Consider the following 25,053-nt stretch of genomic DNA (forward strand, 5'->3'; position numbering starts at 1 on the left):
AAGGGCACTCAGTTGTGCGCCGTGTTTGTGCCATACACAACATCTCTCCCAGTCCCTTCTCCTGAGAAAGGGGGACATGTGTTAAAACAAAAATTACAAGATTTTTTGTCATGCATGTGCATTTTAATCCGAATGCAACTAAATACCACAGAATGCAAATAAATATCACAGTAGGAGTGTAGAGACAGACAATATCTATAAAATGCCTGATGCAGCCTTATAAAGTCCAGGGTTTTTCAGTCTTATCCTATAAAAGTATTCAACTGATTGTTATACTCAACACTTAGCATTGTAGGACAGAATTTCCGGTGCTATACAGCATGTCCTCAAAAGCACCCAGGTTTGCTATTTGCATGAAGTGTTGAGAGGTGGGGAAACTGATGGATCAAACCATTGAAAGGGAGGAAAGGGCTATTTTTAACACTTTGCGTTGATGATTCTTTTCTGTTTTCTTTGGTACTTATCATAAATAATAAACCAGGCTCCATTATAACTTTATTTTAAGCGTGGGGCTCTAGTGAGTCAAATAACTTGCTTTTGTGATGTATGCTCTCAACAGATAATAGAATCAATGAATAATAGTACAAATTTAAAAAAGAATAGAAAAGAATGTACACTGTGCAGACACAGTTTTTTCTTGCCCGTGCACTGAACCTAGTCGCTCTTTTATTATCAGACGTTTGGATCAGCTTCTGCTGCTCATCATCAGGGATTACTCGTCTTGCTTTGATATTTCATTTGCCTTGCTGTATCATGTCCATCTTGCCTTACTTGCCAACTCTGGGTGATTTAAGGTGAGGAGTATAGTTTCATTTCTTTCATGTTTTGTGTATTTATGCCACGCTATTTATAGTGTATGCTTTAACATCTGAAAAATAAGACGCTACATAACATCCTCATTTAAGCGTTTGCAACATATTCTTCTTGATCTTTCACAATCCTATTTGATCTTGGAATTGCTGTTTGGGGTTTTTTTTACTGTTTCACGTTCTTGAGCTGCTGTGTTTTAAAGGGGGTCGGAGAAGTAATTCAATAAATACAATAAAATAAAATGATCCTATTTCCATATGCATATGCTGTAATGCTACACTGGCAACATGTTCTCTGGTTTATATTTCTAGTGTGGCCAACTCATTTTAAAAAGTGACTGTCCCCTCCCCTGTTTAATAACCGCGTTGAGCTTTCTTTTGCTCTGCTGCTAATGAACTTCCTTGCTTTATAGTGCTGAAAGGTCCTTTAAGTAACCTGACTAAGAAACACAAAAGCAAAGAAGAAACAAACACCATCAACCCTTTCTAACTTCAGGTATAGGTGTTTCAAACTGGGGCGGGGGGGAATAAGGGAGTTTGATTGACGGTTTCTATAGAAACCGCGGATCCTCCGCCCCCATAATGTGAAATGGCCAATGAGTGGGCTCGGCTGGGCCCGCAGGCTGCTTGTGCCATATAGTATGCAGCGAGCGGAGGAGTCACGTTGGGGGGAGCCGTGGAGAGGAGCGATCCGTTTACACTACTTTGCTATAGCAGCTATCTTAATGGTTCCTGCGTGGCCGGGAGGAAACCTGATCGGCTAGATCCAGCCGAAAGCAGGAGGAGTGGACTTTGCGGAGAGAGAGGAAGGGGGGGAAACATGTCTTCTGCCTCCCCCCAAGACAAGCTCCCGAGCGCGGTGGAGATCAAGCAAGAGAATGTGATGGAAATCCTCTCCGAAGCAGGCACGGCGCCCCGGGAAAGGGCAGCCCTCAACCCTGCCCCGCCGCCCGCTGCCCCTTTCCCCATGGAGCAGGCAGGCTCCGCGGCTGGGGAGGAGGGAGCTGCGGATCAGCTCCTGCTCCACACTGAACTTCTGGCCAGGAATCACCATGCTGCTGCCGCCGCCGCCGCCGCCTCCTCCTCTCCCTCCTCCTCCCAGACCCCCCTGGCTTTCTCCCCGGATCATGTAGCCTGTGTCTGCGAGGCGCTGCAGCAAGGTGGGAACCTGGACCGCCTGGCCAGGTTCCTGTGGTCTTTGCCCCAGAGCGATCTGCTACGTGGCAACGAGAGCCTGCTGAAAGCCCGGGCGCTGGTGGCTTTCCACCAGGGCATCTACCCGGAGCTCTACAGCATCCTGGAGGGCCACAGCTTCGACTCCTCCAACCACCCGCTGCTGCAGGAGCTGTGGTACAAGGCGCGCTACACCGAGGCGGAGCGAGCCCGGGGCCGTCCCCTGGGGGCGGTGGACAAGTACCGGCTGCGGAGGAAGTTCCCCCTGCCCAGGACCATCTGGGACGGCGAGGAGACGGTGTATTGCTTCAAGGAGAAGTCCCGCAACGCGCTGAAGGAGCTCTACAAGCAGAACCGGTACCCGTCGCCGGCCGAGAAGCGGAACCTGGCCAAGATCACCGGCCTCTCCCTCACCCAGGTCAGCAACTGGTTCAAGAACCGGCGGCAGCGGGACCGCAACCCCTCCGAGACCCAGTCCAAAAGGTGAGCGCCAACTTCCCTCGCTCGCCTGGGCTCTTTCTTCCCGTGCAAACATGGCGCTTACCTTCAGCAGCCTGCTCCGGCACGCACCCCCACCCGGCCGGGCACCGGACCGGAGCTCAGGTCTCCAGCTCTCACTTTCTCCACACAGCCCCTGCACTCCCCCACCCCGGCCCGTGTGTGTGTGTGTGTGAAGCGAGCGACCGCAGGGAAGTTTCCAACCAACTCGGTGCAGGTCTGCGTCCCCCCCCCCCTTTCCCCCAACTCACATGCAACGTGTGATCGCGGCTGAGCAGTTGCTAAGTGCCCCCCCACCACACGCACACCCCTCTCAAAATCGCAGCTCTCTCCTACGCGCACACACCCCCCCCCCAGGGGCAGACACTGCGCCCGGCTGGGCTGGGCTGGTGCAATGCTTGCGGGAGCCGAGCAGCTTTTTATTTGACAGAGTTAATCATTTGCCGAGTTTTTTAAGTCGTAGGGGCGGGGGCGTCCTGTGGCCGCTGCTCTGTTTTGAAATCTGATTCTGAGCGGGTTCGGATCGGGTTTCACTGCGATCCTAGCGGGGAGCACGGGCCCTTGGCTCCCACCGCGCCTGATCCAAAGCCGGGTGAAGTCCATGGGAAGATTCCCACGGGCCTCATTCGAGTGGGTCTCCTGGTGCTGGCTGGGGCTTAGTCGGTAGAATATTGGCGGGGGGGGGGCTCTGCGCCCCGCAGTCAGCTGGTTTTTCCCACGTTCTTCACCCGTGTCCCTGCAATTTTGACTCAACAGGCTCCCCCAGCTCTATGTCTGTGCCCAGTAAGTCCTGCCCTGGCTCTGGGACATGGAACCCAGGCACGTCCCTGGCTCCATACACGCTCCTTTGTGGGCTAATGGGACATGGGGGCTGGGAGTGGGGCCGCTAGGGGGAAATCCACCGCCTTGAGCCGGCCAGGTGGAGGTGACCTCCCTGCATACAGGCCACATTCCAGCCCCCTTCCTTCCTTTCCAAAGGCGGTGGGCAGAAAAAGGCCTCAAGGCATTTCTCAACCAAGGAAGGGATTGTGCTGATCCAAGCCTCTCCCACCCCCAGCCCCCATTTTTCGGGACACATCAAAGGGACAAAGGGCTGTGGAGAGAGAGACACAGAGCAACCAACAGCAACAAAAAACTAAGAAAAAAAAATGCACTCGAGCAGACAAGTCAGCAAAAGCCAAGCCCTGGGTGGCTCAGAAACAGAGGGAACCTGTGTGTACTGGGGTGTTGGCAGGACAAGGGGGGATTTAGATGGCACACAGCACATTTAACACCCCATCTGCCCAGCCCCTAAGGCTTATGGGGAGGTTGTTGAGTTCTTCCCTTGGTAAAAACTCCTGGGTGTGTTCTATGGAGGTTTTGATCACCAAATCTTTTCCAATATTAATTGGCCCCCTGCACAAAGGAGGGAGGAAAGAGGCACCCTTCTTTTTCATTTCCAAGCACCTGGAGGAGGAGTTGGGCTGGAGCCCTCTTTGGATCTGCCTCCAGGAGTCACTCTCTCTCAAACTGTTAGATAGGTTCGGTCTCAACTAATAAATCAAAGCAGTGCTGCTTTTAAAGGCTGGTGGCAGTCTGGGTAGTCCCATTCTTCAGAGATAAAAATTAACCAAATACGAGGATGTCTGATCATACTATATGCAACCACAACAGATTCCCCCTCCCATCCCCTCGGAAGTCTGGAATATTTTCTTTGTCTCTTTTGTAAATAAAGGTACCAGTGGGTCACTTTCCCTTTTTGGGAAAGGAGAAATTGGAACAGAATGAAGTTGTCATGTTAGATCTAGACATTCAAGAAATGCAATCGGGTGTGAGGTATTTGGGGGTGGTCCCAGCCTCCCCTTTAGAATATCAGTGAGTCCAGTGAGCTTGGCTTTATTTAACAGGAGACAGTAGATACTTTCAGGGTTCAACAGTGCTCACTGGGACCCTGGTTTACCTCGTACAGCTGCCACAAGGCATAGTATAACTTACCAAATGGCTGCTCCTTGGCTTGCTGGATTTCACACATGCACACATCATTCCATCGGCCAATTTAGCAGGCAAAGAGATGGCCCTGAGGCAGTTCCCTTTGATTATTTTGGGTGGATGACCACAGAGAGAGAATATACTTACTGGTCTGCAATCCAGTCTGTAAAGTTTCACACTACTCATGATTGGCTTTACTTTTATTTATTTTTTTTAAACCTTTACTGTCTCTTAAAAGGACTTAAGGCTTGCTTTAAAAACCAAATGCGAACAATAAACATCACTGGATATTGTTCTATGGCCTGTGATAGCCGTAGTGACCCCTTCTCGACTTAAAACCTATGAATAATGTCATTGTAATGAAATATCATATTTCCATCTTTCCCCATAGCGAGTCAGATGGCAACCCTAGCACAGAAGATGAATCCAGTAAGGGGCAGGAGGATTTATCTCCACATCCACTCCCCAACTCGTCTGATGGAGCTACCAGCCTAAGCCTTCCCAATCACATGGAACCAGTGTACATGCAGCAGCTTGGAAACACTAAAATATCTTTAAGTTCTTCTGGCATTTTGCTGAATGGAAACCTAGTGCCTGCCAGTACTTCTTCTGTCTTTCTTAATGGGAGCTCTTTTCTTCAAGGACCCAATGGAGTAATCCTCAATGGTCTCAACATGGGGACTTCACAGACAGTAACTTTAAATCCACCCAAAACAACTTCAAGTGCTGTGAGCAATGGAGCGTCAATCAGTGACATACTGGTGTCTTCTTCTGAAGATGTCAAGGACTTCAAAATCCTCCAGGCCTCTGTGTCTAATTCTGCAGCAGCACCAACATCATATAGTCCCAGTAATGTACCTGTCTCATTTCCAGGGTTAATACCAAGCAGTGAAGTGAAAAGGGAAAGCATACAAACTGTTACTTCTCAAGATGGAGGGTCTGTAGTTACTTTTACTGCTCCTGTCCAAATAAACCAGTATGGCATTGTCCAGATCCCTAATTCAGGAACAAATGGCCAGTTGCTTAATGGAAGCATCGGGTTTTCTCCTCTGCAGCTGCCTCCTGTTTCTGTGGCAGCTTCACAAGGTAAAAGTTTTCTTTACTAAAGTAAAGACTTTTTTGAGGGGAAAAAATGGAATACATTTCATCTTTAATAGTGTCATATTTGTGCAGTGGTGTATGGTTACAGCGTCCTGGCAGCTGCAGTGTGCAGTACATGAAATCATACATTACAACATCTCCCTGTAACAATCAGTTTCCTCGATTCACAAAGATCAAGTTATGTGGGGTCTGGACTCTTTTTTTTTCTAATGCAGCACAAAGGAAGGTCTGGTATTTTACTGCTTTTTTTAAATACCATTCTAGGAATCCTTCCGTATGAATCTTCACAATTCCAGAAATGTGTTAAATCAATAAGTAGAAAAAGAAAAGATTATTGATTAATACTTTCTTAAAATGAGAACTAGCCTGGCAGGTAGTGAGAAAGTATGTACTGTTTTTAACCAAAGCATTTTGTAAAAGTAAGTTAAAACCACTAAATATACAGGCACAACAAGACTGATCAGTTGTGCTTGTAATCTGTCCATCCTATAATTAAGAACAACTAATCTAAAGAGAAATCACAGAAATATGTGATTCCTTGTAGATATAAAATGTTAAGATGTTTTGGGTAAAGGTAACCTTAGCCCCAGGGAAATGTATGTTACCGTGGATGAACATACCAACTATATGAACTCCTCCCAACAGATTATTTTAGAGGTTGCCTTAGCATTTATTATGGATTGATTTTTCTGGCTAGTAAGGAAGAAAATCTGTGCAAAGCAAATCTAGTTCTGGATCATTATTTTGATGTGGGTGAATTATAAAGTAAAGGCAAAGCTGAACTATCCTATAATTTATTAATCTTCAGCATTTTGCTGTTAGGAAAATGTTTAAACCAAATATGAATTTCTGTGTAATAGCAAGGACCGTGAATAATATAACAACAATCAAATTGTACTGCAATTTAGCTTATTTGAGGTGCATGTGTGTAAGGAGTTAATTATTTTTCCAATAAAGAGGAATTTAATGAAGGGGGAGAGAGTGCAAGAGTGTGTGTGTAAAGATATTCTGAACTATAGCTCAGTGGTTTGAGCATTGGTCTGCTAAACACAGGGTGGTGAGTTCAATCCTTGAGAGGGCCATTTAGGGATTGGGGGCAAAAATCTGTCTGAGGATTGGCCCTGCTTTGAGCAGGGGGTTGGACTAGATGACCTCTTGAGATCCCTTCCAACCCTGATATACTATGCAACTCACTGTTATTGGACAAATAGCTTAGTGACATAAAAAAGCTTAGATATTTTATTTTAATACCATCTGAAATTACAAGGGCTGTTAATGTACATGCTCCAAGGCATAGGCTGACAGCCAGCAAAAGGTGAGGAAGAAATTTCTCTACCTGAAATAGTGTTGGACAGCCTGAAGAAGTGGTGTAAACCTTTATCTGAAGCAGTCAGCATTTTTCCATGCTAGAGAGAAGTCACCTTACTAGACGAGTGTGATCAGTCCCCAGTGGGGATTCCAGGCTAGAGAAAAATCAGAAACCTCCATGTTTACCGTTTAGTTGTTTTTAAATTGTGAGACTAGTGGGTAACTGGTTTTGTATTCATAGTGAAATACGTTCCATGCTGTCTTAAGCAAGCTGCTATAATTTATTTATATCTTATTCCTACATAACTTTTGGTTTTCTTCCTTCATTTTGCTAGTGTATTCATTAGGTAGAAATAATTATGGGAACCAAAAAAAGTCTCTAGGAGCATCTTGAAAATATTGGCTAATGAAAAACTAAGGGGGAGGTAAACAGTCCCCATTTTAAACACGCCCTAAGTGAGCTATGCACTATACATGTTATAAAACAAGTATCTCCAGAACCAATTACAGCCCCTTACAAGTATCATTCTAAAAGTTTCCTGAAAGAGGTGGAGAATTGGAGATGTCAAAAGGTGGAAACAGCTCTGAGAGCCAATTTATCTTGTACATAGAGACACGTTATAATAATGACTTTTACTGGACTCGCTGTATAACCAACTTTGGGTCCAATTCTGCACATTTAGTAGCTCCTAACTCTCACAAGTAGTCCCATAATTTTTAATGGGACAACCCACCTTGAATAATGTACTATCCAACATGAGGAAAAGTGGCAGAACTGCACTCTTAGAAATGTGTTCAAAGGATTAGTGTTGACAGACAAAATAAGACACTTTTGAATACTAAATTGGCGTACAGAAAGCCTGGTGAAAGGTATTATTTTGAACATGTCTCTGCAGAGTTACACGCCGAGCTTTTAGCTCAGTAGTCCCTTCATGAGCTTTTTTTATAATTTTCCATGTGTAATTTTAGTCTGTCATTGAACTGTCTTTACTTAGAAGCTTTTTATGTTTCTGTTCTTTGATGGAAATCTAGTGGTAGCTACTAAGGAAGGCCAAATCGTGTTCATTTTAATCACACCGGTATGGACTATTTGGCCACTCAATGAGAGCTTGAAAGGTGCTAACATACCAGAAACTTTTTTTCTCAGTTAAGAATTAATTTGTATATTCAAGGGCTTTCATTCATATCTAATGTTCTCTAAAATACTCCAAAGAATATTGCTTCTATGTTGTCTGTAGTTCTAGCTTAAATTTCCTAAAACTGAGGTGACCAAAGCATATACTAGAATAACTTGCTTCATTACACAGCTTCCCATCAACTATAATCTATACTTTCTTTTTTTCCTAGGTAACATTTCAATAAATCCAAGTACATCAGATGGGGGGACTTTTACAAGTGATTCTTCAACAGTGCAGCAAGGAAAGGTTTTCTTTAGCCCTCTCACCCCCAGTGCAGTGGTGTATACAGTTCCCAATTCAGGTCAGGCCATAGGATCTATTAAACAAGAAGGATTGGAAAGAAGTCTTGTGTTTTCTCAGTTAATGCCTGTCAGTCAGAATACACAACTAAACGTAAACGTATCTTCTGAAAATGTAGCTGGTGGAGGCCTCCAGTCCATGGCTTCCTCCTTAGTAAATGTAACTCCCTCACATAATTTTTCCCTAGCTCCACCCTCTCTTTTAAGTGCTGCAGAACTGAACTCTGGTATCTCAGAGAGTCAGTCTATGTCAGCAGCTGTAACAAATACGTCTACTGTGATATCAGTCAGCAACACTAACTATGCAACTCTTCAGAACTGTTCCCTCATTACCAGTCAAGATCTCATGTCAATTTCTACAGCACAGCCTGCACTCCGGGAAATAGTTTCAACAACTGGAGACCATGTCAGTCATCCATCTGCACAAGTTCATCCGGATTTTGTCAGAGAGCACAGGTTAGTTCTGCAGTCAGCACCCGAGGTCAAGGAGAATTTCTTATCCAATTCTGAGAGTAAGTCAACCAGCAACTTAATGATGCTGGACACAAAATCCAAATATGTTATGAGTAATATGGTCGATACGGTCTGTGAAGAACTGGAAACAGACAAAAAAGAGCTTGCCAAACTTCAGACAGTTCAGATGGATGAAGATATGCAAGATTTTTAACTTTTTCTTGCTTTTGGTTTCAGTAGATATGTCTCCTCATGAGGCCCTAAAAAGCACCACTTTTTTTGCATTTAAAGAAAATACTAATACAATTCAAATCAGAAGAACAGTTGAATAATCTGCATTAAAGTACATGGGAATCTACAATAATGGAATTAGGTTGCTACATTTTGTTTGCATGCAATATGCTCTTTTAACCAGAATAAGGGACGCAGGTTAGAGGAAATACGAGCTAAACAACCAAGCAGATGTGCATTGCTCTGGTTTACTAATATAACCCTAATAGTTTAATAGAATCTTCATGCCACAATATAATTTCATAAATAAGTATACACTCCTAATATTAACTAGGAAAATGAAATATCTTTATAAAAAGGTAGAAACAATGCAGTCTTTGTTGTTTACTTCTAGTCCATGGGCATTGAACAGATTTTAAGAAAATAGACGATACCTCACAAGCTACTTTCATGGTGTTTGAGGTTAAGGAACTAAACACAATTGCAAATAATACTGTTGCTGTTTTTTCCAGCAGACTTCTGTTCATCCCAAAAATCTTGCTTCAGACTTTTGCAGATTTCTAAATGTTATGACTAGCGGTTTGCCAGTTCAGCAAAGGGGCGGGAGGGGATTTGAAACTCTAATTATGCAACTCTAAAGCTTTTACTCCAGTATGAATGTAAATATTATTCCAGTTATTATAAAGGAGACTTTTTTATTAGTACAATGGATTTTATTTATGGTTTATGTTGGTCTCTTTCACTTTAGATACAGTGCATTGAAATGTTTTCTGACTGTTTAATTTATTTTTATCGTTTGAACAGGAAGTAAACAGTTATTTTCAACAAGGTTTTACTTTTTTGTAGGATTTTCAAGGGATGAGTTTTATCAATAGACTGTAAAAGAACAATGTTAATCACACTGAAGCTAAAAAATGAACTCCCAGTATTGCAAGACTGGGACATTTATCCCTCTCATCTTTGTGTTTGGGTTTTTTTTTTTGTTACATTTTGTTTACTTAGTAATTTTCAAATTAGTTAAAAGTTTTATGTATTTTTACAAAATTCCACGTGCCTTTCTTCCTAGTGGCCTTATATCCTTGTTACTGAAGCACAGTGGTAAGAGGAATGAAAAGACTTGTGTGCAATTATCCATCCTCAGGGCCAGATTCTGCCGGCCTTACTCTTGTGAGTAGCTCCATTGAAGTCAATGTAGCTACTTTCCTGAGTAAGACAAGTTGGTCTCTGGGTCATTTTAGGTGAAATTCGTCAGTTGTGTGTAGGGCCAGAGTTTGGCCCTTTGCACCATTTTAGCCCTGCAGAGGAGGGTCCACAGAGGTACAGTGGGCAGAGCAACCATAAAGAAAAGCCTCACATCGGCCAGCATGGATAACTATGATGGGCTGGGCTAGGGAAGGAGGTTCTGTATTTACAAGGTTCCACTGGCCCCCAAGCCCCATGCAACTGGTGCGTAACTGCTGTTCCATCACAGAGGCCCTGATTCAGGAACGTCCATAAACATGTATTTATATGCCCTTCCTAAACAAAAGGATGCTTTTTTCAACGGGGCCACGGGCAGCAACAGGTACCCCTAATGGTTTGAGGGCGCTGTGCAGTGGAAGTATTTGCTGGCTCTGAGCTGGGGAAAGATTTCAGCTCCCTAGCCCTCTGCTCTCCACCCACAACACTCAGGCTCCATACGGATGGAGCAGATTTCACCTTTTGTCTATAGGATTTTTTTTTAACCTGAAAAAGCACAACCTTAAGCTTTAATAATAATAATAATAATAATAATGCAGATCTATGAAGAACTGCTTGCTGTTTATTCTTTTTTTTTTAACTCTAATGTGAATATAAACAGTAATTAAAGCATGAATTAATCCTCCTAAAAGGGCTGGTCCAAAGACCATTGAAATCAGCAGAAATGCCTTCAGAGTCTTCAATGGACTTTCAGTCAGGCCTGAAATGAACTGATGTAGAACATCTTTTGTAAAAAAGACAAAAACAATTTAAAGGAAAGCAAACAGAGATAATGTCAGTTCTGGCCAGGAGTCTCCCTGTCTCATCCTGTCTTGATAGCTAACTGGTCCTGTCTACATTTTTTAAAGAAATGGCTTTTTCCATGTGCTGGGTGACACTATGATAGCCTCACTGTTGTTTTGCACTATATCGCATACAATTTATTTTTGTAAGTAACAGCATGGAGCCTCTAAGCTGAGCTGCAGAGAATTGTTCCATTCAACACTGCAGCCCAAGTTTGGGGGAAGGGGCGGGAAGGAAGTATATGTTTTGTAAAAAGAGGTCATTGAGGTTTTCCAAAGTATATGGAGAAAAGAAGGCAACTAGCCATTTGGCTACCTCCCTGACTTGCATAAATGTTGTTAAAAGCAAGCCATTTAAAATGTTTGTTATTATTAAAAACAAAACTTGGAGCCATCAACTGCCCTGAGTCTGCATGCATGCCTCCCACTGACATGAGGTGTGGTTAGAGCACAGGATGGGAAGTCAGGGACTTAGACTTCCAGTCCTTGCTCTGACACTGTTTCTCTCTGTAGTATCTGAGCACCTCGCATACACCCTCTGTGGCCTGGGACAAGTCACATAATACCCCTGCCTCAGTTTCCCCATCCATAAAATGAGGATAACAATAATAATTATCCACTTTGCAAGAATTTTGTGAGAATTAATTTGTTATTGTTTGAAGAGTAGAAACACCATATGTTATTGTGTATTATTATTACATGAATGGAAATTGTATGCATGGATTGAAAGCTATATGTGGCTCTAGAAGTGTTCTGAGCCTCCTGTTTTGTTCTGCAGAGCTCTAACCGTCTTTAGGGGGAAGTTAGCGAATATTTCAGATAACTTTCTCAGCTGTTAAAACAATCAGATATTATAATATAATTGCTATGCTGTTCTGCCAGCACACATGCTGCTGGTAACTTTTCTGTTTGTATTAATTATGTTACTGAGGCTCTGAATTACTTGGCTATGCTGTGTGGTTGACATGAAAATCGTATTTGTCATAACAGTGCTGCATACCTCAGAATGTCTGGTACTTTTAACAAGAGTTTTGCCCGTTCTACACAATGTAGGGATGGCAGGGGATGCAAAAATGTACATAAAGCAATGGATCAGGACAGTGTCAGATAAGTCTATTCTAGTCTTCCAGAAAGCAAGTAATTTATGTTTTCTTTTCTCCTCTCCCCCATTAAAATAAGTGTCATTCCTGCCATATGATCCAATTATAACCTCACGCTTTCTGCGGGTGCATATGCACAATACAAAGTGTCATTGCCCAGTACAGTGTTTTTATTGTGGCTATTTAAATAGTATTTTTACTCCTAGAGTAAAATAAGGGTCAGTTTATAATAATATGGTCCTTGCATATCTGACCAGACAAGCAGACAACCTGCTTTCTTTACACAGTACACAGAGCCCATTACAATATTTAGGGCCAGACCTTCAACGGCTGTAAATAGGCAAAGTTCCCTAAGCAGCTTGGAAAATCTCAGCGTTAGTCTTTACTATGATGTTCTCTTGTTTAAATGGAAGACGTATTTATATTTTGCTCAAGCACAAAATACCCTTCTTCTTCCCTCTTCTATTTAATGTGGATGGGTATAAAGAATCATTTAAACTTTACATATGAAGTATGTATGCTATACTTTTTGACTTGCAAAGTGAAAGGCAGCTTGGCATCACACCATGGCCATCTACAGGTAGTAAAGTGCACAGTGACCTAAAGCCAAGTCCACTGGAAATTGTATGGGAAATGTTGCCAAATTCTGCTAAATCTTTGACCCAGCTTCTATAGAAATGTTTGGGAAATCTGCTGAAAGCTTATTAAGCAAATTACCTCAAAATGTTGTAAAGTTTTTTGAACAAATTTAGAATTTTTCTTAATTTCACCCTGATGTTGCTGAGAACCAGAGGGCTCATCTGTGTAGCAGAGTAGCCAGTTAGTTGCCTCGTTAAGTCTTGCAATCTTATTCCTGTGAAATGTCCTTTCAACTGAATCCAACCACGCTGAATAAGCATGTTCATGGACACAGTTAGGCCACATCCTCAGCTGCTGTAAATCAGCAGAGCTCCACTGAAGTCAATGGAGCTATGTCAGAGTACACCAGCTCAGTCTGTGGCCCATTCGTTTCATTGGCGTTATACTAGGTATGAATTTGGCCCAATATAAAGTGGCAGCAGTGAAATAACTAACAAGGTTGATCTATTCAGAGTGTTGTAATTAGATTTCCAAGTTAACACCCTATTGAAATTAATGGGGCAGTTTATACTTCTTAGAGTTATGTCTGTGAACTAAGGAAGACAGAATTCCACTGATTCACATTAAGAAAATTATCAGAGGGGTAGCCGTGTTAGTCTGGATCTGTAAAAATCGACAAAGAGTCCCGTGGCACCTTATAGACTAATAGATGTATTGGAGCATAAGCTTTCGTGGGTGAATACTACATTCATCTGATGAAGTGGGTATTCACCAACGAAAGCTTGTTAAGAAAATTGTTTTCCCAATCAGAAGGGCTAGAACCATTTTTTTTTAAATGAAAGCTTAAATTTTGCAGTGAACAGTAGAAATACCCCCAAATCCATGGGGAGGCAATAAGGGCTACGTTCTGTCCTCAAGCCTTATAAAACCTTATTGATAGCAGAGACATTACAGAGTGTAGAATTTGGCCCAAATTTGTGTGGAATACTTGGAAAAGTCCCTGTGCATAGATTTTCAGTGCCTGTGCACCTTTCATGACAAAAGTACAAGATGTATCGCTTCTGCTTCATATGAAACAAGTGTATGGAACTCCAATAGGCATCTGTCATAGAGTCTTCATGATCAAGAAATATCTTAAGTCATTAAAATATTAATAATTTTGAAACTCTGGAAACAAAATAGTGAAATTTTACAAGAGAGGAGACCCAAAGTCTTCCTATATCTCTTAGAAATCCTATCTTGAAGATATTTTGTATCTAACTTGTACATTTCATATAATTTAAAAGTACCTTCTTACATTTCTACACTCAAGGAGCATGTGAATCTTTCGGCTTTCAGGATTCGCATTTAAAGGTTATTCATTCTTCTGCTGCATGCACTGTTTGTCCAGAACTAACCAGTTATTTCTGTAATCAATATGGGTTTATTGTGCCTTACAACAAAGATGAAATCTTTACAGAATGTATGCATTAGAGTAGAGAATAACCAGAAGTCTTTACTGCACCAGTAGGTTATTGATAGTACCTGAAGCCTATCATCAAACAGTTTTGTTCTTATGACCCAACCAAAGAGATCTAAGGTATGTATGTTTGTTGTACTGTAGTAGGGGTTTGTGCCTGGACAGTTAAGTGTTTTATTTGTATTCTGAGATGATGTGAACTTATTTTTCTAAACACTATACTGAATAAACTTTATATTTATACACATCTTGTGCTGCAAACAACTCTGTTTACATATTTCATTTGAATGCAGAACTTCTGTTAGAAATATAATCTGAATTAGATATACATTTGTAAGGATTTATTCTAAAGGTAATGGCAATAGAAAAGATGTATTTTCACTATTGGCCTACTTCAAACTCCACTGAAGCTAATATAGGCTTTCTGTAGCCTTAATCAGTTTTGCAGCAGGCCCTAACTTTCCATTTAAAATACCAAATTTAAAAGTATCATGTTTGCTATTTCATACTGAATCACGCCATTGAAAATCCATGTATGTTACTGAATTTATACCAAAGTTGTACAGAGACAACATCAAAACAGGCTTCTGCTTACTAACTAGTATTCAGTGTTCACATATAGCTCATTTTTCTAAGCTCTCACACACACCTTATTTATTTTGTAAAGGTAGCTTGACAATCTCAATTTAAAACTGAACTATTTGAAAATTGTGCAAGTCACTGAACATCTTTTTTGCTAGATTTGAGAGCAGACTGATCTTTACACCACCTTAGTACCGGAGTATTTCAGTGTTACTGAATTATTTTCATGTTCCTCACCAAGTTTTAGGGTTATGTACAGTTGCTGTTTTTGGTTCCAAAACAAATTTAGTATCAGTAAATTCAGCTAGAAGACTCACGTATAGGTGGCACAGGAGATTGTTATCCACAGTGAACATCTAGTTGCATGAAATATAGCTGACTAACTTACCATGCAAGCACATAAAAACCACCCCTTAACATGTTCAAACCTAGGGTACGTCACGTCATGTAAGTTGAGATTTGACTCCCATTAAAACATTTCACATGGGTTTTTCATGTTCAGAGACAACTTTGTCACTTTTGAACTATAGTTCATTAGACTTTTGTTTTCTTTTAGTCACTGATGGCCATTACTCAGGATTGGTTGGTAAGGAGCGCTGCGTAGTGAGTGGGGCTTAAGATAGTGACATGAAAGGGGTTCATTGGTAGGAGCAAGGGACCCTCTCACTTCACAAGGCTCCAACCCAGGGCTATTTGTGGATGATCAGAGCTCTGACAACTGTGGAGGCTTAAGGCAGCCCTCCCTGGGTCACTTCCTACCACCTCCCCCAAGGTCACTATCTGCTGCAAGGCAGTGTGAGGGCAACTGCCCCCTCCTGGAGTATGGCCCAACCTCCTGGCCCAGCTCAGTCCAAGGCTTTCCCCTGCTGGGGCAGTCCAAATAAAAATAAAGGGGCTCAATCCAGTCCAAAGTTCACATGAAAGAGCAATGCTTATCTGCAGCAGGCCCTCCCTTCCTTCAGGGATGGGCCTTTAGGCAGTTGTTTGGGGGAGATTCTGCCTTCCCTCAGCTCATCTCCCTGGAGCTGTGGTACCAGATCTGTTCTCCTTCCTGGTCTGCCCCCAAATGAGCTGCTCTTCTGCCTTTTAGCTCCTTCTCTAGTTGGTACATTTGCTCCGGATGTGGCAGGCAGGGCCAGTTGAGCTCAGAGTAGTTCCTTAACCTCTTGTTGCTCAGTGTGGGGTTTGTATACCTCATTACATTCACTAATGCATAGTGTTATCCAGGTTCATACTTATAACTGTTTGTTCTGCTCGCTTTAGTCATGTAATTAGCCCTACTGAAGTCAATGGCCCAGACTGTGAACTGCACTCAGCAGCCTTTATACCATCACTGCTGTCCCAGTTCTGAGAGCAGCTAACAGCCAGTCTGGCCTACAGTAGAGCAACCTCAGGGCTGCTCTACTTTGCACAGATTCCCAACAGTTCCTAAGGACTGTTCCATCATCAGATCACTGGGGATTTGGAGACACCACATCCATGCCCCTCTCCACAACCATGTCCCTTTGCCAGGAGCCTGGATGGGAGCCATTCTAATAATTCTACACCACCCAAGGCTTTTCTCGTGCAGGGGAATACTCAGAGGGTAGGATTTTCTGGAGCAATGCAGCTAGAACACAGACCAGGATCTGGTCTACTGTATGCAGTTGCCTCCAGCAACCAGGCCGTACACAATATTAGGATTTGCTTCTGGTGTGTAATTCTAATGTTACAGAAGTTTGTTCTTTTTTTGAAAACCCAAATTATTGTGTTTAATGCAGCTGATTTTTAAATCTCAGTCACTTGATTCATTTAAGCCATCAAAAAAGACCATCCACTCTGAAAGCACATTGCAGGCTGTTTGCTTGTCAGACTTTATCAAAGTAATTCTGCTATACAGAAGCAGGAGAATGATCTGAAATCTTTGGCTGCATTATTAGGAGGGAGAAGTGTCTGTGTGCCTGGGAGCAGAATGTGACCCAGCACTGGCCTCCATTTCTGCTTTTATAGCTTGCGGTTTGGTTTCTCAATTTTATTTCAAGGAATCAAACGGAGCATCTAAAAATAGCAACAATAAATGCACAATTAAGGCCTGATTTTTCAAATGTTTGGAGCATCTCCAGCTCCCACTGACTTCAGTTGGAGTGGCAGGTACTCAGCACTTGTGAAAAATCAGGCCCATAATGTCTTAATCATTGTAATTACATTTCATAGGCCAAATCCTCACTCCAGCTCCTACAGAACTGTGTACATAGCACAGGCTCTGCAGCTGCTGTAGCTAATGCAGATCCTGAAGAGAAATATCCTTAAGGAACATGAGTGACACTCACGTGGCTACCCAACTCTCCTTCCCAGGAGCAGAGTTCATGCTCCTTCCCATTGCCCACATCACTTCACTGTGCCTCAGCTTTTCTGCCTGTAAAATAGAGAGAATATGTTCCTACCTCCCAAGCCTGTTGTGATGCTTAATTCATTAAGGCTTGTTCTGCTTCCAGATGGCAGCTCCTTTCCAGCTGAACTCAGAGCAGGAACCAGAAGCTTAAAGTCACCTTTGGATATTGGGGTCAGCTGAGGATGGGAATAGTCTCGTATAAATTGATGTAGCCCAAGGCTACTCCAACATATGCCCTGCTCCAACAGCCTGGACCATCAGGTTGGCTTGGAACCATCAGAGACTCACTCTTACCCCAGGGGTATTCCCCAGCCAAGAATTTATTGGCTTTGCAGCCCCTATACTCCAGCAGAGATGGAGCACAGAGGCTTCAGGGAAACCCAGAAGTAGAACCTCTGTTGCTTACACAAATGGCAGAGTTGTAGCTAGACAACTGCCCAGGCAGATGGGGTGTGAACTGTAGCACATTTCTATTAGTACAGGCCTACGGTGAGGGGTTCCATTCATCCTAGGAGAGAAAACAGCACAAGTCCATAGTTGTTTATTCTCGGGCAGCATGTGAGCACATGGAGAAAAGGGGCATAACGTTCAGGAGGGTGAGCAGGTTACTCCCACAGCCCAGTCCCTTTTACACTGGATACCTTGGAGGGTGGAGGGAGAACCATGCATTGCCAGTGCAGTACTCGAGCCAGCTGGAGTAAAGCAGACTGTCAGGGCCTCCAGTGTCCCTGCTGGTGGGGATACTTGGTAGGAGATGAGCACTTGCTCCCAGTCCAGCAGGAAGACCAACCAGAAGATAAGCCCAGTGTTGGAGGTCAGGGCCTCCTGCCCTGCAGTTTTTGGCCCGATGGGCATTCTAAGCCATTAAGAAGCTCCATCTCCCCATAGTACCAGGTCAGAGGTGAATGTTCTTATTCCCAGGGCAGTATACAAGTGCATTTTAATAGAGGGGTCCCCCGGTATTTCACATACATACACTCATGGCATGTCAAGTATCTGTATTTAGACTATTATACCAACCCTGTCAATGCGGTACCTGAGTATCTGTTGAGAATTTGGTCCTAGGCGTCCAGTCGATGCAGAAACTCAGAAATGAATCTAGATTTTGTTTTTATTTGAAAAAGATCTATAGAAATAGGAATTTAACTACCAAAAATACATAAGTAAGCAACCAAAAACCCATAAGTGCCAGAAAATTCAGCACTGAGGCTAACAATCCAGACTGACACACCTGTGAAAAATCTACTGCGCCGGGGCCAGCTTCAATAAACATAGCACCTAGTTTATGTGCTCCAGAAGCTGGGGCGAAGCTGTGATTGCACAGAGAGAAAGATAAAACATCCAGGAGCTGCACACAGTTCAGAGAAACTGAACAGAGTTGTAGTAAATCTGCTGGTTAATCAGGATACATAGTCATGTAAGAAATTCATTCTTAACGCTGCAGCGTCTCACAAAGAAAGACCTGATTTGAAATGTTTTGGGCTAAACAATTGCTGCTGTTGTTGCAGCAAAAGTACTTTAAAATGCACTAACTGGAAATACTATAGAATGTTAAATTCTGCCATTTTCCTATTCTTCTTTATGGCTGCAAATTGCCAAACAATTAGAAATATTATAGTGGTGCTTTAAGTCCCCAACTGACATCAGGCCACATTGTGCTTGGAGCTGTCCACATATCGTAAAAGACAGTCCCTACTCTGAGGAGCTTATAATCAAATGCACAAGGCAGACAAAGGGTGAGAGGGGAAACTGAAACATGGAGAGGGGAAGTGACTTGCTCAAGGTCACACAGCAAGTTAGTGGTAGAGCTGGCATGAGAATCCAGCTCTCATGCCCAGCCAAGTGCCTTCTCCCCTGAACCACAGTGCCTATCAATGAACAAAGTGTCATCAAATTCAGTTCAGGTGTTAGTCCCAGAAAAGCAATAGGAATTCTGCCAACTTTTACACCAAAGCTGGGTTTGTTTCATATATATTAAGGGCCAGATTCTGACCTCACCTACACTGGTGTAAATGTGCAGCCACACAGTATAAACTGTGATCCTACAAACACTTATGGACAAGGGTATTTTAACACATGTGACCAATCCCAATGGCAGGTACTATCTATATAGGAGGGTGGCAGTATGACGGGACTGCAACCTCTGCAGCCACGCCCACTCCTGTGCCTACTGTGGTCCATTGACATACAGGAGCGGGGAGTTGAGCCTTCTCCTCTCCCAGCTCCAACGTGCCAGCCAGCACACCTGAACTGGTACAACAGTGAAGTAGTCTGCATCATGTAGGCCGGCATAGAGCACTGCCTCTCACCCCCAGGACCAAATGGGGAACCAGACTGCAACTAGAAGCAACTCACTAGAGGGGCTCTTCCATCGGAGGAATTCTCTGGAGCATCATCTCAGTCAATCAGAAACATCTGACTCTGCCTCCTACAGAGGGAGGGACTGAAGAACCCATCACTACTGAATTTATGGAACCATTCCCCCTATCCAGAATGAAAATCTCCAGGGGAGACCAATTTTCTCAATTTTAGCCCAAGCTGAAAAACCATTTCATCTTCTTTTTTATTTTCAGGTACTATTTTTAATTTTATTTCTAAAAATACCTTTCAGATAACCACATTAATTCATTTGCACTAATCTGTTCTTGCTACATCAAGAATTGCCAACTCCAAGTGTTCAAAAATAAGAGGTGTGGCCCCAAAAAATCATGAAATTGGCTTAAAAATCATGAGATTTTTAAAAAATAATACCTTTTGGATTCTTTTTCATATGTCTTTTGGTTTCTGAATCTTTACGGCACGCTTGGGTCATGTTTTCAGGCTTTTCTGAAACTAAGACAACTAGAAACTTTTTTTAAATTTAAATTGAGTCTCACCTAATTATATGCTTGCAGGAGCTGGGGCTTTCAGAAAAATACCAAATATAGTGAGATTCATTAAAAAATTATGAGAGTTGGCAACACATCCCTCAGAGTTGAAAGTACAGGTCTGGGAGTCAGGTGATCTGGGTTCCGTCTACAGCTCTCCAATAATTTTATGAATGGGATTATATTACGGCGTTGCCTGTAATAATTGAGGACTGGAATCAGTGACTCAGGAGGTCCCTTCCGAATCTATGTCCTGTGTATTTTCATAAACTTCCTGTGTGACCTGAGGCAAGCCACTTACTGGTAACCTCCCTGAACTTTGGTTTCCCTCAGCTATGAAATGGGGATATCATCGCTTGCTTACTTCAGAAGGGTGTGGAGAGCACTCCCTAAGGCTTTTAAAGTGACACAAGATCCTCAGATAGAAGGTGCTGTAGAAATACATGGTGATATTATTACCTCTGGCAATGTACACTTTATACGTTAATATGCGGGGCTGATCCTGCAATCCCACACACAAATGAATTGCCCTTGCTCATATGAGTTGTCCCACTGTGACTAAAGTTTATTCATGTGAGTAAGGGCTTTCTCTTGTAAGCTAAACTTTGAAGATTCAGGCCTTCAGTGGGGGACATTTTAATTGAAACTGAGCATTTCCAAATGTTGTAGAAAGTTTCCATGTGTTACAGAATAACAGATGTATAAACTGAAAGCAACCTGTCTAAGTAGTTTCCCTTTCAGACTGCTTATGTTTTCAGACATTTGGAGAAGATATTTCAGGTTGTATCCGTTCACCTGAGTCCTGTCTTTGCTTTGCACAAAAAGGCCAATAAGAAGAAAAAAGCATGTTTCTTCTTTCATAGATTTCAAAGCTAGAAGGCTTAGATTATCTGTTTGGACCTCCCTGCATAGCACAAGCCATAGAATTTCACCGCATTATTCCTGTATTGAGCCCAATAATTTATATTTGACCAAAGCATGTCTTTCAGAAAGACATCTAATCTTGAACTTCATGAGATGGAGAATCGACCACTTTCCTTGGTAATCTGATACAATGGTTAATTACCTTCACTGTAAAAAAAATCTGTGTCTTATTTCTTTGGCCAATAGATATATTACTTCCTCAGGCAGTGCAGGATAGCTGCCTTCTTGGTAAATGTATTCTTACATGATTAGGGAAAGATATAAAACTCTACAAATGACTTTTAAAGAAAAGAGGTCATAATGCTAATTTTATTGTTCACAGGTGGTTTTTAACCTTTGGGATGTACATTATGATATGACATTTACAGCCAAGATAAAAGAAAGGTACAAGCAGTATTAAGGAACATAGTATAATCTCTATGCATGGGTGTAGTGCATGTAAATCCCTGTGCATGGATATGATGTCATGCCCCTTAGTCAACTGCAGTTTTCATCAGTTACTGATATAACTCAAAAATGGTAATATGGCTCCCACTCCCCAACAGACCCCAGTCTCTTCCTGGTTCAGGAACAGCCCTCCCTTACCTGGCCTGGGGAAAGGGAAGTGCATTGGGGAGAAGGCTGACAGGAGTTGTAGTCCTATGCTTTGCAGATCCAGCACAACTATTTAAAAAACATTAATAATAGCTCATCAATCTGCCCAGTGACTACAAAATAACAAAAGCATAAACTGGGAAAACACCAAGGATCATCAATTAAAGGGAAGAACGTGGTGATCCATCAGCTCTCCCTTAAAAAGAAAATTAAAATAAAACAAAGTAACACTATTGAAAAAACATCTCCCGGTAGAAAGAGATGAAACGTATGGAGTGAAATGAATTTATGGTCCCTTCCCCCTATCGAGAATGAAAATTTCTGGAAAATTGAAACAAATTCTCTCATTTCCACTCAGGGGGAATGTGGCCAATACATTCAGTAAAGACGGGATTTTTGTAGCAGTACCCCCTTCTCCATGTCACTGTCAACTGTTGGGTGCGCTAAGGGTGAGATACAGCTTGCAGAACCTGCTTGCTGAAGTCTGCTTTGCCCTACTGAAGTCTACTAATCTTACAGAATTCTGTGAATGCATTCAAGGACACCCAAGATTGCTGCTCCATAAAACCGCTTGTTGGTGTACTGCACCTGCTAGCCTGTGAACTCGCCATTGCCTTCTTGAAATGGGCTTTAATCTTCAATGGAGGAATTTTCCCCTTGGCTTTACGTGCCTAGGAAAATCCTCCCTAATATATCTTGCTGTGGAGGACCTGGATACTTTCTGTCCCCTATTAGAATGTATCAGAATGAACAAAAGCAGAGGTTTTACTGAAGGGTTTTGTTCTTTTAATACAGACCTTAATTGCTCTCTGGACATACAAGGTGTGCCACACCCTTTCTTTCAGACAGGCTAGATTTGAGCAAAAATCTCATGGGAATTGATGGAAGAAGGAAATTATCTTAGAGATAAAGGAAGGTTCTGTCTGTAATACCATCCTTTCATGATGGGGGGAGGAAACAATTTTGAGGGAGGACAGAGAGAGCTCCCTACTCTGATAACCTTTGAGCCGGTGATCTAGCCACTAGAAAGATGACCTTAATTGACAGGAAATATAGTGACACTTTGGACTAGGGTTGAAAAGTGGAAATGAGAATGTGTTTAATATTAGGAAAAGATGCCATAGAGCTACCCTATGAATAGGAGGTGGTCTGATTAAGTGATAGCTTTGAGGAATTTTTTGACATGTGGATGAATGGGTCAGCGAGGTTGACCTACGGCTGCCAGAACTGAGGCTCTAATTGACACCTGAGTTCTGAGTGTGTTGTACTGTAGCCCCAGAGACAGGCCTGCGTAAAAGAATTCTAGGAGTAATTTGACTGAAGGCAGTCCTGCCATATATCCTCCTGATGTGCTCCGGGAATCAAATCTTCTCCACATTAATGGTGGAAAACTTTCTGTACTACAGCAGGATTGAGAACACATCACTGGAATATCTTAGAGTTTTTTTAAGTATGATCTCTCAATAACCAGGCGGTCAGGTTCAGAGATGCCAGGCTGCAATGGAACAGACCCTGTGATAGTAGAGTGGATCATAATGTTACTGGAGGAGCACAGACATCTCCATGAGGCCTGAAAACCAGCACGATGTAATCAGCATCACTGTAGCCTGTTGTCTCAATATCCATTAGATTGTGAGTGTTATCATGGGAAAAAGAGGGAACACATAAAACAGAGTCCTTGGCCATACCTGGGAGAAGGGGTGGATTCCCGCGCCCTGACGATCTCTCCTCCTGGCATAGACATTGTTCGTCTTGATATTGGAGCTGGATGCACTGAGGTGCCACGCTGGTTTCCTGAAAATCTGGACTATGCAATCAAACTTCCTCTGATTGAGGCACCATTACCCCAGCTCCAACCTTTGTGGCCGAGCCAATCTGCCATGACATTCAATTTTCCTTTCATATATATGGCTCGCACCGAATGTTTCTCTTAGCCCAGCTGTTGAAGGTTGGTGGCTTCTGCTTGTAACGAGCACGCTAAGATGAACTTTGAGAAAGCAAGCCAGGAGCCTCTTCTAAAGTGGCTGCCTGTGGCATGTGAGCTCCCAGCTCCAAAATGGCTGCCCTGACTCCACTATGAAGGGAATAGGAGGCAGTGGCACAAAACTGATTTCTCTGTGCTGCCAAATGGGGGAGGGGTAGGGATTCCTGACCACAGCACACAGCAGGGGTCGGGGGCAGGGGCAGACCTGACAACACATGTATCCGTCTGTTGCAATGCTTTGACTGGTGGTAGGGAGGAAGGAAGGTGACTGGGGCCCCAGAGGATTTGCTGGCTGGAGCTCCTGAGGTCTCTGTGGTTCACCCCCCAGAGGTGGGACATCCGGAGATGTGAGCTGGTCTGTGTCAGTGGCCACAGATTGGGCCCTTGGTGTCCTGGACACTTTGTTCAGCTCCTGAGGTCTCTGCAGTTCACCTTAGTTGGGACACCCAGGACTGGGGCCCAGTCTGCATCAGGAGCTGTGGATTGAGCCTCAGGTATCCCCCACTAGCCTTTCTGGGCCGTTTATTTGTCCACAGCCAATGCCGCACTGTCCTGCTGGGGCGGGCCGGCAGTCTGTTTTCTAATCACAATACCACCAAGGTTGGAGGAGCTGAAGGAACACTTTCCCCCTTCAGAGTATTCAGCCAAGGGTGCTGAGCACACAGTAAGACCCTGCCCTTTCCCTTCTTTTTCACCTTTTTTGTCCATTACCTGGACTAATTTGGGGGGAGAGCCTGGGGGAAAAGTCCCTGCCATTGCCCAGAGCTTTGTGGCACTCAAAAAGTAAGCTACCATGTATCAAAAAGTGAAGAGCAGAGGAAAAAAAGGCAAAAGAAGAAAAAAAGAATCAGGGTATAGACCGTCTACAAAGCCATCTGCACCTTTGGAGACAGAGAAAATTCTGGAGGGGCTCACCCATGGGAGGAGTTATCTGGAGAGTCAGCCCAGCCAAACAAAAACATCTGATTCTGTCTCCTACAGGGTGCAGGACTGAAGAACTCATCGCTGCTGAATTGATGGAAGTATGCCCCAAACTGAGAATATCAAAGCTGCTTTGGATGCCCAGTTCCCATTCATTTTAAATTAGGCTTTTATACTAATTTACTAGTTAATTTTTAATCTTCCCTTCTGTATTTCTGTGCAATGACACAACTGTTCCATGTCTTGCTGCCTTAAAAAAATGGATCGAAGATTTTAATATCTTCTTTAAAACAAACAAATTTTAGGACCAGATATTCAAAAAAGTTCATTTCCTATTTAAGCACCCAAATCAATTGGACCGATTTTCAAAAATGTTCAGCATCTGGCAGCTCCCACTGACAACAACAATGGGAGCTGCTGGTGCTGAGCTGTTTTGGGCCCTGATTCAGCAAGGTACCTCAGCACATGCCTTATTTTAAGCATGTGAGTTGATTGTTAAACAGAGGGAACACGCTGAAGATACAGCTTTAAAACGCTTTAATCCAATAGAATAACAGTAAGAAGTTCTTGTATAAGGATTGGGTAAATTCACTATGATTCCACAATCCCACTACCCAATAAGGTGCTTATAAG

At 42.9% G+C, this 25,053-nt stretch overlaps 1 protein-coding gene and 1 long non-coding RNA gene across 2 annotated transcripts in view; one reads left to right on the forward strand and one right to left on the reverse strand.

The window, feature by feature from the left end:
* Positions 1-25,053, reverse strand: part of LOC127051001 (uncharacterized) — a 427,926-nt gene that overhangs the window by 300,774 nt on the left and 102,099 nt on the right. The gene's annotated exons all lie outside the window — the stretch shown is intronic.
* SIX4 (SIX homeobox 4) lies at positions 1,273-14,425 on the forward strand. The gene is made up of 3 exons (XM_050952553.1): positions 1,273-2,465; positions 4,840-5,534; positions 8,205-14,425. The coding sequence occupies exons 1-3, from the start codon at positions 1,630-1,632 to the stop codon at positions 8,999-9,001; spliced, it is 2,328 nt and encodes a 775-aa protein (XP_050808510.1). The 5' UTR covers positions 1,273-1,629; the 3' UTR covers positions 9,002-14,425.

This window comes from Gopherus flavomarginatus, chromosome 5, assembly GCF_025201925.1.
Source record: "Gopherus flavomarginatus isolate rGopFla2 chromosome 5, rGopFla2.mat.asm, whole genome shotgun sequence".
NCBI classification, from domain to species: Eukaryota; Metazoa; Chordata; order Testudines; family Testudinidae; genus Gopherus; species Gopherus flavomarginatus.

What these genes read in the sequence shown, in the direction of transcription:
- SIX4 (XM_050952553.1), top strand. Translation starts at nt 1,630, where the DNA reads ATGTCTTCTGCCTCCCCCCAAGACAAGCTCCCGAGCGCGGTGGAGATC. An exon ending in TCCGAGACCCAGTCCAAAAG is followed by an intron (nt 2,466 to 4,839) that starts GTGAGCGCCAAC and finishes CTTTCCCCATAG; the next exon opens with CGAGTCAGATGGCAACCCTA. An exon ending in TTCTGTGGCAGCTTCACAAG is followed by an intron (nt 5,535 to 8,204) that starts GTAAAAGTTTTC and finishes TTTTTTTCCTAG; the next exon opens with GTAACATTTCAATAAATCCA.